Below are 17,198 nucleotides of genomic sequence, written 5' to 3'. Positions count from 1 at the left end.
CACATGTAAATGTGGCTAATGTGTGCAGCTGGAATTTGCATCTGCTTCAGATACAGCTCCAGCTGGTTGGTGCTGTCATATTTCAGCAGCTTGACGGCAGCTTTTGCCGTGGCAGCCTGTGGCTGAGGGTCAGCGTGGACTCAACCGCCACCATCTTCAGCCCACCTTGCTGTTTCTGGACCAAAGTTGTTTAACTCATATAGATATAACTACCAGCTGACAGAAGCTGACATTCTGAACTCTTGTCTCAGATTCATCTCTTCATATAAAACCCAAATGTCTTTTGATGAACAAGAAAAACAAAGAAATTGGTCTTGTTCCAGTATTTTAGACGGACTGTTTATTTTCATTCAATGATAAAAGAAAAAACAAATCAGTTCAAACAATACAGAACAAAATTTTCAGTTGCTTGAATGAAAAGGAGCAGAGAAAAGAATAAATTCATCTGCTGTGTACCTTTTTCTCATACAATGATATCTTTCAAACATGAAAAACAAAAGGCAAATAATAAAAAATGATACATTTCATTGAACATGGCAAACAAACGGCAAACGACAACAAAACCCCAAAAAACTGAAGTGGGAGAGGCCTGTACAGTCACTCTCTCTCTGAACAACTTTATTTCATATGACAGTGATTCTTTGTGATATAATTTTTTGTTCATGTCAGTCAATTCATTAGCAGTCAGGATAACTTGCGTATTGTGAATGTTAAAGAAAGATAAACATGAGAATGATTCTTTTCTTTCTACTGTTTAAGGTTGTGCATGTATGAGCGGTCGACCAAAAATACAGTCTCCATCACAACTTCGAACCCTGCTGTCTGGTCCTCTTCTCTCTGCATGACACCCTGCACTAAAATACAACAAGAAACACAATGCAGAGCTACGCAGGTTTTGTGGAGAGGCGCCCAGCAAAGAGCAGACACGCAGTGCAACTGGGTTACAAAAACATGGATTTGATCATTTTGTTCAATCTGGTGTGAGTTACATTCTTTTTTTCTTCGTTTTGATGAAGAACACAAGGTTCTTCATTCTATAGGAATATATAATAATGCGTTTCATAAGAGAACGGCTCCTCGCCTGTGAGTTCTCATGTGGGCCAACAAATGACTGCGTCGACTGAAACGTTTTCCACATAAGAACAAGAGTACGGCTTCTCACCTGTGTGAATTCTCATGTGACTGAAAACACTCCTATGTTGACTGAAATTTTATCCACGTTTCACAAGAGTATGGCTTCTTACGTGTGTGAATTCTCACATGGCGAACCAAATCACTCCGTTTATTGAAACATTTTCCACATGTTTCACAAGAATATGGCTTGTCACCTGTGTGATTTCTTATGTGATCCAGCAAATGACTCCGCCTACTGAAACTTTTCCCACATGTTTGACAAGAATATGGCTTCTCACCTGTGTGTGTTCTTAAGTGGCGCAAAAAATTACTCTTCTGAAAGAAACAATACCCACATGTTTGACAAGAAAATGGCTTCTCACCTGTATGAATTCTCATATGGCGAACCAAATCACCCCGTTTGTTGAAACGTTTTCCACATGTAGAACAAGAGTGCGGCTTCTCACCTGTGTGAGTTCTCATATGGCGAACCAAATCACTCTGTTTATTGAAACTTTTCCCACATGTTTCACAAGAATATGGTTTCTCACCTGTGTGAGTTCTGATACTCTGTCGGTTGTAACTTTGACCTGGTTCTTCTTGTTCCTCTTTGATCTGTGGAGGTTCTGGTTCCTCATGGTCCTCTTTAAACTGCAGAAGTTCTGGTTCTTCTTGCTCCTCTTTGATCTGTGGAGGTTCTGGTTCTCGCTCTAGAAAGCAGCTGGACTCCTGTTTAGAGAGCTGATCCTCTCTCCAGTCATGATCCTGCTGGAGCTCTGGAGGGACACAAAAGTGCAAAGAAAAAGTTAGTGACATTATTTCCACAGTTCCAGTTTCAAAACAAACACTGGAATTCAAGTGCTGATGTGGCACTGTGTGCTTTAAGACACATAAAAGTGTTTTCAAAGACACGAGTAAAAGAAAAATAATTGATTAAAATATCAAGATCGAAGTCATCCTCTTAATCTGGAGTACAGGCTGCTTCCTTCCGCTGTCCGACTAGCTGTTCCCACAGTCACTAAAAACAGATACAAGCTCTCCTTCATGCCACTTTCTATCAAGGCTTTAAACACCACAGAGAAGAGGAAGTAACTGCATGCACTGTGGTTATTTTACTTGGTTTTTTGTTTTTTTTTTCAACCTGGGATCGGACTGAGTGTTTATATACATTTACTTACTTATTTAATGAGTGTATATTCTTGGCTTTCAGTTTCCCCTAAGTGTTGTGCTATGGGTATTGTGTTTACCGTACTGGCCCAAATATAGTAGGACTCTGATTATAAGACGACCCCTATTTTTCAAATATCATGTTGTAAAAATAAAAAGATGTTGAAGACAATAAGGTTACTCATAAAAAAAAAATATCGTACAATTATCCTAAACTCAAAAACTCACAACACAGATAACATTTCACTTGATTTAAGATAAAAAATATTACTGCAGTATTTAATAAAAAAAAAAGAAAGAAAAAAAAAAAAATATATATATGTATATTCTCTTTCTCAAAATAAGCAACAATAAACAACAATTAAGTAGCTCAAAGGTTCCATAACTGCATTAATTATGTAAATAACTTTATAACCATTAAATTCAAGTTTAGTTTTAGTTTAGTTTAATTCATTTCATTTTTTGAGCAGTTTACATTGGTCACTTTCAAGATTTACAACAAAAAAATACATGTTGGCTCAAAAAAAGGAGTAGGCTGAAGCTAAAGCTTATTTATGCCTACCCCCCATACAACCAACCGGTGCCCCTAGCACCTCCCACTGCAGTCTGTGTTTGAGAGAAAAAAATAAAAAATAAAAAAAATAACAAGGAAGTCCAGAGTTGAAAGCATCAAATAGTATCAGTGCAATATACATACCTTAATCCTCCTTTTGCCCCTATACAATGTGGGGTGCTTTACAAAGTGCAATCATACATGAAAAACAAACAAAAACAAACACGGTCCAGAGTCTCTCTCTTTTTTTTCTTTCTTCCTTTTCCCTTAACAACACGTGAGCTTCGAATGTTCACATTCCATAGACACACACACACCGATGTTGGCTACCTGTCTATGATCTATCTATTGGTCATAACATCACACACTAAACATTTGATCACACATTACACACACAGAACAGCCCATCATAATGATTTGTCCAGTTTCTGAATTGTGTTACAAGAAGATGATCAGCGATGCCACTATACCCTGCAGGTCAGTCGTCCCACTATCATACAATTTAGCACCCTGTGATTGTGCCGCTTCACTAATGTCATTACAATATAATTAATTAGTCTCATGTATGATAATTGCAGTATGTTTCTTGTTTCTCTTACTTAACTGTTGTTAGATATTATAGGCGTATTCCTGTCTTGATGCAGTGCATTAAAAAGTCAGGTAACAGGAGGCCAGTTGCGTGAGGGACTCGCCCCCACTCAAAACACCTCAACCTGGCTGCCTTAATCAGCATGTATTTATTTATCTAAATACATATGTGAGTAATTTAGGTGCTTCCCTTTATTTAGTGCAGTGCATTAAAAACACTGGGTGAGTAGTCAGTTGAGAGAGGTACTCGCCCCCAATCACCAGGCCCCCACCCAGCTGGTCCCTTGCATCTAGTGCAATACAAAGTGGTTAATAACTACATTAACAATGACAAGACTGACAATTGGCAACAACCAGATCTGTTAATATATAACTAAACAACATTTAAATCCCCTCCTCAACACTATATTGCAATAATATTCTTACTTTATACTTTTTTTTTTAAACTGTACAGAGTAGGGCATTGCTTACAATCTTTCTCCAAACCATTCCAGAGCCGGACTCCTTTCACCAACACACACATACATTTTCTAGTTGAATACAAGTTCTATTCAACTTCATGAACATTAATAATTCAGCCCTCCGTGAATGTTGGATTCAGTTTACACAGTAAATTTGCCAGTGTCAAAAATGCATAGTCAAAGTTTTTTAACTCTTTCAGAGTTCGTCCAACAATGGACAGAGTAAAACTGAAGAAAAAAATGTCCAGTGTTGGTGAAAATAATTGGAGTTAATAGAGGTTTTACACTGTAAGTGTCACATGTTCAGTATTAAAGCAAAGTAACTCTCTCAGAGTGAATTTAACACCGATTAGAGTAGGATACCTGTCAGTGTTAAAAAAAAAAAAAAAAAAAAAAAAAAAAAAAAAACACCTCTCTGGAAAGCTCCGCCAACCATTCTCCCCGGTCAACCTGAGGAAGAAGACTGATCGACCATCGGCATCCATCGACAGACTGCGGTAAGTTTTTGTAAAAGTTTTGCTATTGTTAGTTTATTCAAGCACAATCTTTGTAAGAATAAAGTTGCATCGTTGTTGTAATTCCTATACCGAATTTGGGATGGCTAACATGATGCGGGTCGGGAGCTAGCTTAATGCAGCAGCCATGTGGAGCTAATTAAGGCTGACGACTCAATGCAAAACTGAACGAACACGGCACAAGTTACTGTTAATGTCAGCGGGGCCGGCTGTTGTGGTGCGGTATGTGTCGTGGTTGCACTTTTATTGTAATGAAATAGTTGCCACTGCTCGTGTCAAAAATCGGCTAAAGTAGCTGGTGTGTGTGTGTGTGTGTGTGTGTGTGTGTGTGTGTGTGTGTGTGTGCGCGCGCGCGCGCGCGGTAATGCAGCCAGGCTATGGGGAGATAAACGGAAAATATGGTATTGAGATTTCGTCAAACGTGGCCGTGAATATATTGGTTTTCGGTATTTGTTATCGCAACAGGTGCTCCGGGCGCCGCGCACCTGATATTGTTAACCCGTGTGGTGTCAGTACATCAGCATCGCTGTCTGATGTCTGCTCTGCTGACTGGAGAGGTGGTGTTGTATGGAGAATAGCATGAATTGGAAATTTGCGAATCACACTAAATTGTGAGTGACTGTGTGTGTTATATTTTTACTAACGCATTGGCCCGAATGTATTCTCAAAAATGGGGTCGTGCTATAATCGAGGACTAGATGGAGCCAAAGAACCGGTGACCTGTACTTCCTCTGCTTCATGCAGTGGCTCAGCCGCCCCGTTAGGGGGAGCTAGTGAGCTGGACAGAGTGTAAGCCTACAGCAGTGTGAGAAGAAGACTGAGCAAGCGTGCCCGCGTTTGTTTTTCTAAGGTTAATTTTAAACAGCGCATCGAAAATATCTGCCTGTAAGTACTCGAATCTGCTTAGTTGATGTTCAGGATAGAGGTGAAACTGATACTTGTGAGTTTGGCCGTTTGTTTTGAAGTTTCAACGCAGATGCTAATTCCGTCAGCATGTTAATGGCGTTCCCTTTAATAGTTAGCATTGAGCTAGCGGCTTTGATTTTAAATACTGACTTGTTTTGTTTTTAGACAGTGATGTATGTTGTGATACATCTTGTGTATTTGTTCACTTATATGTATATCTGGCTTGTTTCAGTTTTGCAGCCTTCAGGAGAAAGTAATAAAAGCTCAGACCAGCTGAAATCTCCTGCTTTCTTTCTGAAGAACTGTTATCTACAGGCCAAACTGAATCCAACATTCACATAGGGCATTAATGTTCATGAAGTTGAATAGAAATGGAATTTGATGGTTATGAAGTTATTTACATAATTAATGCAGTTATTGAACCTTTGAGGTACTTAATAGTTGCTTATTGTTGCTTATTTTGAAAAAGAGAATATATTTATTATTTAATAGTGCAGTAATATTTTTTGATCTTAAATCATTTGAAATGTTATCTCTGTTGTGAGTTTTTGAGTTTAAATAATTGTACAATAAAAAGTTCTCTTATGAGTAACCTAATTGTTTTCAACATATTTTTATTTTCACAAAATGATATTTGAAAAATAGGGGTCATCTTATGATCAGAGTCGTCTTATGTTCGGGCCAATACGGTATTTTCATGCACACACTTGAGATGGCTTCATGTTCGTGCTGTTTGATAATTGATAGGCATTTTCTGACATTTTTTTTTCTTTCAGATTGCTTCTACTTCGCTGTGGTTCTCCAGTGGTGAGTATGCCATTGTATTTGATTATAAATGTCATTATAAATTCTGAAATTGGCCATTTCAGGTTGTCTGTTTTATGTCACAGTGTGTTGGGATCATAATATTTACCAGTTTGTTGCCTTTGCAGATACTGCCATGTTGATCAAAACCAGAATTTACAATGCACAGAAATATGTAAAGATAAAAGAGGCAAGCCTCAAGGAATTTTTAAATTCTGGTAAGCCACACTCAGCATTATAGTCAGTCAGTTGATAATGCGAAGGGAACTAAGAGTGTTTGTGTGTTCAGTATTTTTTATAACTTGAGAATAATCATCTTCACCTTTTTGGTCAGCATTTAACATCAGAATTTTGTAGTTGGCTTAGACAAGTTGTATGTGCGGTTGTACACCATGATTCAATGCCTGCCAACATCAGTACAGCATGCTGTCTCAGACCGTGCTCATGAAGCAATAATGATGTTTAGAATGTGCTTAGTCTTGAGCAGTATGGATTGATGGTTTGTTTGTCTGTCTTTGGTCATAGCTTTCTTGAAGTTCTCACTTCCACATGTCAGTGAAGGAGTGAAGGTTTTTGATGAAACAGGAACTGAGGTGGATGAGGAGGTCTTCGCTGACATAGCGCAGCAGACTGACACTGGAATACTTACCATCAAGTTTGATGATGGTAAAATAGCTCTTTATTGATTATATTGAGGTCACTGTGTAATGGAATGTGTTGATAAATAACACTTAAAAACTACAATTAAGTATTTTGTTCTGTTTTTCTCCTGAACTACAGATTGCAAGGAGACTTTGTCCAACAGCTCCCAAGAAAGAAATTCCAGTGAGCAGCCTGCTGGTAGTAGTGATGACACAATCATCCTTGAAATCATGTCCTGCAACTCAGATGACACAATCCTACTGGAAGAGAATGACACTCCAGCCAGAAAGCGACAGAGGGAAGATGAAGACTCTAAACATGTGAGTTGGTGTAGTTAATATTGCGTGAAGGGATTACTCTGGGAGTTACCGAAGTTTGTTACATGTATTTCAGTGGAAGCTTCTGGTCTTTCAAAGAGAGGAATGGGTGAGATATCTGATGATGAAAGTAATTGTTGAAGAAATGACAGCAGTAACTGACATATTGGGGGAGGCTGAGCTTCCCTTGCAGTTTAGAGAAATTGCCACTGAAGTATTGGCAGTAGTGAAAGGCTTGTCTTCTTCACAGGTGGTTGAACTGGCGCTAACACAGAAACCTGGGGGAGATCGTATCATCAAAGAGTACCACCGCACCAAAAGTCTGAGTGACTCCTCACGCCGACAAATGATCAATATACTTGTGGCTGACATGACTGAAAAGCATGGGTAATTGCCTCTGCCAGAATTTTTCCTCTGTGGTTTTCTTGTTATTTGCTCTACTGTGAAATTTTTGGAAGTTTGTCATTTAACAGTGTTGACTTTACATTTGTCAGGACGGCCCCACCACGGAATGTGAGGGAGATGTACGCCCGAGGTATAATCGAGCTCTTCCCATACCTGATGGATCCCTACTCTAAAAATGGATACGTAAGTGTTTGCATGAGAAAAAATTTTGTGCATGTGCTCATAAAATCAAGTACTGAATAATGTGTTATTATTCAGTTTTGCATGAATATAACTTAATAATTTCAACTCATGTTCTGCATTTGGACTAATGAACCTGTTGTGATTTTGAAGGAACATTTCTATGATGGTGAAAGTGGAACTGGCTATTTGGCATGGCGGCTTAAAACTATTCAGAGAAGAAGCGCTTCAACAGAGAGCAGAGGACCGTCACGTCAGCTGACTGGAGGGCCAGCTTCCAGAAGAGAGGCTTCCTTTAGTCCTGAGATGACTTTAAGTGAAGAGCAATGCCAGCAGGCCATGGCCTTGATGAAATACAGTACTGACGAGTCCACCATCAAGCAGAAGATGAAAATTACATTCCAACATCGTCGCAGTATGGTTCTTGATGGAGAAAAATCTTCAGATGTCTTGATTGAATTTCCACGTTTCAAAGATGTCAAAGGCCTGGTAATTGAATGTGCAGTTATCCTTTCAGTGTTAATGACAAACACTTCTCTCTCAATATTTCTTAAATTTCTTTTCTCTCTCTCTCTCTCTTTTTTTTTTTTTTTTGTTTGTTTTGCAGATCGAGCAAGACTTCATCCTACAATTTGGAGAAGATGTGGCGGCAAGATTTATGGAAAGGTTAGTCCCAACTGCAGTAGTTTCAGTCATAAACTAATTTTGAGTGTTAATCCAAATAGTTGTGTTGTGATGTGCTGCGGGCACATCGTGTTTTTTTTTACTTAAAGTTTCTCGTTTGTTTTTTTTGTTTTTTTTCCATTCAGGTATTTAGTGGATATTGATCCTGTTTTGTGTTTTGTTACTTTTTGAAAAAATTATCTTTTCCTTTTTTCTGTTTTCCGGTTGTGATTGGAGCGAGTCGCATCGCCGCGCTATAAATAGCAGCGTGGTGGCGGCGCTCTTGGTCGGGTCTGCCTCTCTCTCTCTCTCTCTCTCGCTCGCTCTCACCTCATTACACCTGCCACGACAGGTGCGCCAGCCGGCGCGTCTCGGAGTCCGGCTCCGTCAGGCAGCATGTTACTGGCCACAGCATGCTAGCCAGCTAGCCGACTTGGTGTTTGCTTTTTCCTTCTTTTTCCTTTTTTTTGATCGCTGTCGTTGTTTTGTCCAGGTGTGACCAGCCGTCCCGTTTTCGTCTTTCTTTTGATCGGGTTTAGTTGGGGGTTTTTGTCTTTAGTTTGGACGAGGGATCAGCTTCGACGGCTGCATAGCAGCTGGTTGGTGAACTCGTCTTTTTCTTAAGTTTGGCTGGTGCATCTGGGCCTTCCTTTGTTTGATACTTTGTTTCCTGTTTGACACAATTCTTGGGCACGGGTGAAAAGGGTTCGTCTCTCTTCCAGAGCTCCGTCAACTTACAGCACGAAGACGCCGACTCTGTGGAGAATATTCAATAAATCATTGAACCCTTATCATTGTTTTGTCCTGTGTCCTTGAAGAATATGTTTGACTCTCCGGGTCATAACGTGTTTTTATTTAGTCGTATCTACACTTACCTTATATAGGGAAATTTTGGTTCCTCGAATAATGGTTCCTTGATATTTGTGACACTCAGTGTATTTATTTTAACATTGATTGTCTTTCTCTCGCAATCTATGACTGTTTTTTTCTATCTAGATGGCCCACAACATTCAAGCAAAAGATCATTCAGCAGTGTAAGGCTCTCCCTTCTTCAAGTGACCTTGAAGAACTTATCCATTGTGCTCAGGTGACATCGGTTGAAGAGGAAATGGATGACGCTCGTGCCCTTGGTAGTGTCGTTCATTTTTTTAAAATTAAAATTTATTTTTTAATTTTAAAAATATTAAATAATTAAAAAAAAAAATTCTGTTTTTATTCAGTAATCTGTTTTTGGTGCAGCTACATTTAATATAATGACATTTTCAAATTGTAGCATAGTATGTTTATTTAAGTTTTAACTGTGATTTCCATGTACAGGCTGGGACAGTGATCTTTCATCAATTATCCTCCTCCTCCACCTGATACCTCCTTCAGCCCAAGGCCGGAAAAGACCGGGAAAGGTGTCTGCAGCCCAAGCTGAGAAGCATCTTGTCCTGTTCAAGAAGGTTTGTGGTTTTGCTTCAGAGGATGTTAAAAATGTTGTGGTGCAAAACTGTTCCGCAGAAATCTTGTTCAGCAACATTGATTATTTGTCATAGACAAAGCTTTTTATCTTTACAGTTAGCACTAAGAGAATGGACCTGTTTTTATCAGTTATTTACAAGTTTTAATTTTGACTTACTCTTTATTTTCAGAATGGAACAAGTATTCAAGAACATGTTGATGCAATCAAATGCACCACTCAACCATACCTTCTTGCTGTTGGGATGAGGAGGAGCACCATCCATGAGTATTTCATCATCCTGGACAAGCAAGTCATACCATGCAACTCAACCAGTTCCCTAGGAGCTTTTGACGAACTGTTCAAGGCACACTTTGTATTCGGTACCATGTACCACCAGATGCTCCACAACATGTACACCTTCATTCAGACAACCATTTACAACATAGATGTTGGTAAAGTCCAGGAGAGCCCACGTGTTGCTGAGGTGAGGGCCAGGCTGCTGCATAATTAGTAGACATTTGTCACGTTTCACCCACTATCAGTATTGTGAGTGACTTTCCTGTCATTCAGTAGTAACTGATACAATGGGCCTGATTTGTTTTGTTTGCCGTTGTCATTTTGTGGGAACCAATGCACTTGTGAGGCATATGCGCTTGAGTCATGGTTTGTATCCAGGCAAATCACTTCGCCTTAAATGTGTTCAGAGAGGATGTTGTCATGTTTTTAGTACCTTTTCTGGTTTAAGGAAACATTTAAACTCTAAGCATGCTGAGAACATTGAGAGTGAAGTTGAAACAGGTAATGTTACTGACAGTTGTGAGACTGCAGATAACACTCTGTCAGAATATCTTGAAGGAGCGGCTAGTAGCTCTGTAGTCCTGCCAGCACCCAACATCAGTACTCATGATATGTGTGCGTCTGCGATTGCTCAGCTTCAAGTAGCTGGTGTAGGCCAGTCCACTTTAAACAATTTTGTTTCATCCATGGAAGAAATAATAATGGATGTACAGAATCAAACTAAAGATGCAGTTTTGAAATGCTTATCTTCTGTGGATACTAATGTGAAGTCTAAAATTGAACAAACTTTTAAAAAACTTGAAAACCCTTTCACAGCATTGAACACTCAGTCAAAACGTGATGCATATTTCAAACAAAAATGGAGAACTGTTGACCCTGTCGAAAAAGTACTTGGTGTCAGATTGGAAAATAGAAGAAACAGAAGCACTGGAACTTATGATCAGGTAGTTGTAACAGACAAATTTTCGTATGTTCCAATTCTTGAAACACTGCAATCTATTCTCAGAAATCCAAACATCAGTGATATGTTTATGTCAAGTCACCCTCTCAAGGACAATGTGTATTTTGACATTAATGATGGGTTGCATATGAAGAAGAATCCTCTTTTTTCTCAAAAAAATAATGCATTGCAAATTCAACTGTTTTTTGACGAGTTCGAGACTGCTAATCCTTTAGGCTCCAAAAAAGGCATACACAAATTGGGTGCTATATATTTTACGCTCAGAAACTTTCCACCAAAGTTAAATTCATCTTTAGTAAACATACATTTGTGTGCACTTTTTCATGCCCAGGACATCAAAACATATGGTTTTGACACCATCCTTGAGCCCATCATAAATGACATAAAAGTACTTGAAACCAATGGGATCAAAGTTCCCTTGTTCGGAAGTGAAGTTCATGGCAGTATTGTGCAGGTTACTGGTGATAATCTTGCTATGCATGGACTTTTTGGGTTTGTGGAATCGTTCAGTGCCCGTAATTGCTGTCGTTTTTGTATCATTGAGAAAAGTGAATTTCAAACTGTCTTCAGTGAAGATGACTCAACTGTGATATTACGGACGAAAGACATGCATGCTGAACATTGCCAGGTTATACAAACAAATCCACATCTACCTCACGTATATGGTGTGAAGCGTTCTTGTTTGTTAAACTCTCTGAAATATTTCAACACAGCTGATAATTTTTCCGTCGACAGAATGCATGACATTTTAGAGGGTGTTGCACAGTTAGAAGTTAAACTTGTATTGGAGTATTTCCTGGAAAATTTCCTAACTGCAAAGCAACTGGCCAGTAGAATAGAGTCGTTTAACTATGGGTACAGTGAGAGAAGAAATCGCCCTCCTGCAGTTAAGTTACTTGATGGAAGTAATGATTTGGGTCTTAATGCCATTCAGTCCTGGTGTTTACTGCGAAACATGCCATTGATATTTGGTGATCTAGTGCAGAGAGACGATGAGTGCTGGCGTCTGTTAATATTGTTGCTGCAGATAGTAAATATTGTGTTTTCTCCCATCATAACACATGGTATGACTATCTTTCTGAAGCACATTATTATTGACCATCATCAGCTTTTTAAACGCCTTTTTCCTACCAGAAATCTCTTGCCTAAACATCATCTCATGATCCACTATCCTCGATGTGTAAGAAACATAGGACCTCTTCTGCATGTGTGGTGCATGCGGTACGAAGCAAAGCATAACTTCTTTAAAACTCAACTCAAAAGTTTCAAAAATATCACAAAGACACTGGCCAGGAAACACCAGAAATACATGGCCTTGCACTGGGAATCTTTTAATCTGAGCAGAGTGAGTAACGGTCCAGGAAAGATGCTACAGCTGACAGAGGTGCAAGGAGGCCATGAAATTGCTGCCAAACTTAATGTAGACACATCTGCTAATGTTCTGTTGGTCAAATGGGTGAAGCATTATGGTTCTGAATATCGCCCTGGTTTACTAGTGTGTCTTGAGATGTGTGAGGAGTTGCCAGTATTTTGTAAAATCAGTGTTATTGTAATCAAAGATGAGCAAGTTGTATTTACTGGCACTGTTGTGGAAACTGTTTGTTTTGATGAACATTACCATGCCTTCAAAATTGTCTGTAAGCCATCCTCAGCACTTAAGGTCTTCAGTGTCCGAGAGTTGATTTATTTCAAACCAATGGACATTCAGACGGCATATGGACCAACAGATTTATCCTCATTTGTAGTGCCTTATTGCCATTTGATGTAACCTTGAACAGTCTTCGGAATCCAGGTTGTATTCTCTCCAGCGGAAAACCATTGTCTTGTTTTTGTTTTGTAAGGGTGTAGTGTCGTTTTGAAGCTCGAGCTATTCAGTCTTTTAAAATGCAATTTTCTCCATGTTTTTCTTATGGAGACTGAGCTTCTACATGTAATTTTCTCCTTATTTTTTAGTGGAGAATGAACTTTTCCGTGTGATCTTTTCTCCCTGTTTTTATTGGAGAATGTAGTAATTAAGTTGTCAATTTAAAGTGTGCTTTGAATAAATTTGGTAAAAATATAATGTGTGTTTTTTCACCACTGCAAACTACGCAAATACATTATATTACACTGGTAGGAGTCAGTTAAAAATCAACACTCTGTAGAGTAATTTCTTAATCCACATAGTGTTAAGGAGGTTTAACACTGGAACAGTTATTTAACACCAAAACTGAACACTTAACTCTTCAGTGTTAAATGTAAATAACACTATGATTGTTATTTCCCACATAGTGTAAAACTTGATTGACACTGATTAGTGTAGTGTAGTGTAAAATATTAACTCCTGACAGAGTAAAATTAACTCTGAAAATTTAACTCTATGTTCAGTGTAAATTTAACACTCTGTAGATAGGGACCATATGTTCACTGAGGTAGTGTTAAAATTGACTCTTTAAGTGTTGTATTTACACTGGCAATTTTACTGTGTAGAACAGTTCTTCAGAAAGAAATCATGAGATTGCAGCTGGTCTGAGCGTTTATTACTTTCTCCTGAAGGCTGTAAAACTGAACCAAACCAGATCTACATATAAGTGACCATAAACACAAGATGTATCACAACATACATCACTGTCTAAAAACAAAACAAGTCAGTATTTAAAATCCAAGCCGCTAGCTCAATGCTAATTATTAATGGAAACACCATTGACATGCTAAGTTTCATCTGCGTTGAAACTTCAAAACAAACTGACAAACTTCGAAGTATCAATTTCACCTCTATCCTGAACAACAACTGAGTATATTAGAGTACTTAAAGGCAGGTATTTTGCAAGCTCTGTTTGAAATGAACCTCAGAAAAACAAACACCAGCCACACTGCTTCTTCTCACACTGCTGTAGGCTGACACTGTGTCCAACTCACTACCTCCCCCTAAAGGGGCGGCTGAGCCATTGCATGCAATCAGAGGCAGACTTTGGCTCTATCTAGCGGCGCGGATGTGTAATGACAATCTAGTCCTCGATTATAGTACGACCCCATTTTAGAGAATACAATTTCTGGAAAAAAAAATATTGTCTTAAATTCGTTCCAATACGGTAATTTTGCCCTTGTGACAACTCTGCTCACACTCTGTATATTTGTTTTCTGATATGTTGTTTAAATGTCCAGCAACACATTTATACAGCGAAATAAGCACTTACATTTATATACAGTACATGTTTGAATGCATGAATATGCACATGTGTAGGATGGAGAACCCCCGTGAGTCAGATTCATGTGTTCATTCAGACTTTTCCATACCTGTTCTGTGTAACTTGATTTGAGGTTTAAAGATGATTTCCAGCAGTCTGTTCTGATGGGTAATGTAGTGATAGGCTGGGGGTGGGAACCTTTGTGCCTGTTTCCTGGAGAAGTTAATAAAGTTCCGGTTTGAACATGGCTGTGTCGTCCCTTCTCTCCATACACCGGACCTCAACTATAAATCAGTAGATACAACATGGTGACAGAAGTGGGCCAAAAATGCGGCAAAGAGGAGAGAAAAATGGACAAATGTAAGTCGCCAGAGCAAAAGACTGCAAAAGCTTGAAATAACGCAAGTCGGCGAGACTTAGCATCATGAAGCTAGGCGGGAGCCATCGGTAACAAGCGGTGACCAAATAATGGCACAATACCAAGTGAAGCCGCCTGAAAAGTTTTCATTCAAGTCAGAAGACTGGACCAAATGGATTAAATGCTTTGAGAGGTTTCGGATCGCATCAGGACCGGAAACCCAAGCGGAGGAAAACCAAGTCAATGCTCTGACATACAGCATGGGAGAAGAAGCCGAGGACATTTTAGTCTCGTTACATCTCACAGACGAAGAGGCGAGTGAGTACGATACAGTCAAAGAAAGACTAGATGCTTTCTTTGTAGCTCGGAGAAGCGTAATATTTGAAAGCGCTAAATTTAATCAGCGGCAGCAAGAGATGAGCTCGTCGGCTGACAGCTTTATCACCACCCTGCATTGTTAAGCTGAACACTGTGGATACGGCCCACCACATGATGAGATGGTCAGAGACAGGCTTCTTGTTGGACTCAGAGACAAAAGATTATCAGAACAGTTACAGATGGATCCAGAGCTTACACTTGAACGAGCAGTCACAAAAGCCAAACAAAGTGAAATGGTCAAGAAACAACAAGAGATGCAAAGCTAACGTCTGGTAAACACTCAACTCAACAGTTTGCACGCAAAACCACAAGGGGCCGCCAGACCCAAACAAAACAAACAGTAGTCAGGATTGAATAAAGCCAAGTGCACAAGATGTGGAGACATGAAAGGTCACACATTCCAGCAATGTCCAGCAAAAGATGCCACATGCAACAGCTGCAAAAAGAAAGGAAATTCTGCAAGAGCATGCAGGTAAAAGAAAATGCATGAAGTCAGTGTGGAAATGATCACAGAAGATTCATCAGAAGAAATTGCTTTCTTGGGCTTACTGACTAGTGATTCATCAGATCCATGGATGACAGAAATAAACATTGACGACTGCAAGACTGTTTAAAATAAACACAGGTGCAGATGTGACAGCTGTCCCAACCATAGACTGTCTATAGAAGTGGACGGGACATCTGGCTGAAAACATGAAGTCTACCCGGAAGTGTCAAAAACTTGCAATATCACAGTGCCCACAGGGGCTGGCTCCAAAAAGGCTGTGACTCCATAGACTCCCATTCAAAATGAAACATCAATAAAACTCGATCGGCTGAGTTTCTACAGTTCAGAGTTGTTGTTTTTTTTTTTTCCATTGCATTTCATCATCCAGAAGAGAGATCAGGTGGTTCATCTGAAAATATATAATTACTGAATTTTATATAGAGCGTTAAAGTTTTCATAAAGAGGGGGCGTGGCTACTTGATTGACAGGTCTGCTCTGGAACGCATGACAGATCCTTCTAGATCCTTTCAGCAGGTTTACATTAAGGAGTCTGACATTAAGATTATGTTCTCATCTAATTATTATTTTCCACAGTGACTCAGTTTGTTGACTAGTTTTAGTTAGTTGTTGATTCATTGTAACCATGACTAGTTCCTGGTTTAACAACTCAAAAAGACCCTCAAAGGATTTTGTTATGCAGTTTTTTTCTGTAATTTCTGCATTTATGTATAGTATTAACAGTAAATATGATGTGTTGTGTTCACTAAAACAAATCATTTTTTTTCTGAGGTGTTGTGTTTTGAACATAAAGTTTAGAAAACTTTAAGCAGCACCGGGTTTTGTTTTCCTGGTTCTCGTCAGTGCTGCTTCGTTTGGAGCCGGGCTGCTTTGTCCATCTTTTAATGCAGCCTCAGGCTCGGGGCTTCGCTCGCGAACCACAGCCGAGCTGCAGCCTCGCGGCTCGGTTCGGGAATCCACAGGCTGGACGAGTTGCGGAGAGAAACCCAGATGGAGAGGAGCTCCACCGCTGGCCGTGCCTGGCGGTGGCGGGGGGGGCCGCCACGGACAGCCCGGGGAGCTAGCAGGTAGCTTTTGCTGCTAGCCCTGCTAACCGGGACAAAACACCACGAACGGCGTGGAAAAAGTGCCGCTACCCGTGAGAAAACAGCGCAAGCGGCCGGGAGGGAACACCGTGGGGCTGGCTGGCCGTGCTGACTGGCCGGGGACAGAGCACCGCTTGCTGCTGCTGTCAGCCCTGAGCGGCGGCCCTGCGGCGCTTCCCTCCATGAACCCTCCAGCCTGTGAATCCCTGAAGAGAGCCAAGATACTGCTAGCTGCGGCACGGTGGGGCGGCGGCTGTTCCCGGTGTTGCTTGGGATTCTGGTCAAATGCATAAACACTGTTAACGTTATTATTGACCTCAGTATGCTTCCCCGTCGCAGCGACGGCGTTCTTACGCCGGCAGCCCTACGCCGCCACTGAACATATGTTGCTTCTGCGTCAAGGGAACACCCTCCTCTGCAATTTCACCGCCAAGCCGCTGGGCAGTCACAACAACAATACGGCTTCTGTAGCTCCGGCTTTACCTAGACATAGATCTATAGACATAGATTTCTAGTCGTACATATCTAGGCACGCATGCACTTACCGAACATATACCTGCGTATGTGACATATCTGGCGACACCGGGCTGTCGTGGAGGAGTGGCGTGAGCAGACCATGATGAAATATTGGTGAAACTAATGAGCTTTTGGACGATTAAAGCCGTTTTCGGAGCGGCTATACACATAGC

At 40.2% G+C, this 17,198-nt stretch overlaps 2 protein-coding genes across 3 annotated transcripts in view; one reads left to right on the top strand and one right to left on the bottom strand.

Annotated features, from left to right (window-relative positions):
• Window positions 1-1,533: 1,533 nt before the first annotated feature.
• LOC115402957 (uncharacterized) overlaps window positions 1,534-17,198 on the bottom strand; it is a 39,535-nt gene continuing 23,870 nt past the window's right edge. For both annotated transcript variants that reach the window (XM_030111658.1, XM_030111685.1), the window contains one exon: window positions 1,534-1,889. The gene's annotated coding sequence lies outside the window, so the exon portion shown is untranslated. The remainder of the gene's footprint in view (window positions 1,890-17,198) is intronic.
• On the top strand, window positions 6,640-10,442 carry LOC115396949 (uncharacterized). Its single transcript, XM_030103043.1, has 9 exons — window positions 6,640-6,773; window positions 6,888-7,069; window positions 7,317-7,453; window positions 7,561-7,654; window positions 7,805-8,140; window positions 8,259-8,317; window positions 9,311-9,444; window positions 9,632-9,759; window positions 9,949-10,442. The coding sequence occupies exons 2-9, from the start codon at window positions 6,980-6,982 to the stop codon at window positions 10,267-10,269; spliced, it is 1,299 nt and encodes a 432-aa protein (XP_029958903.1). The 5' UTR covers window positions 6,640-6,773; window positions 6,888-6,979; the 3' UTR covers window positions 10,270-10,442.

Source organism: Salarias fasciatus, chromosome 2 (genome assembly GCF_902148845.1).
Source record: "Salarias fasciatus chromosome 2, fSalaFa1.1, whole genome shotgun sequence".
Taxonomy (NCBI): domain Eukaryota; kingdom Metazoa; phylum Chordata; class Actinopteri; order Blenniiformes; family Blenniidae; genus Salarias; species Salarias fasciatus.
The sequence above is the reverse complement of the archived record's forward strand: the minus strand, read 5'-3'. Positions and strand labels throughout refer to the sequence as shown.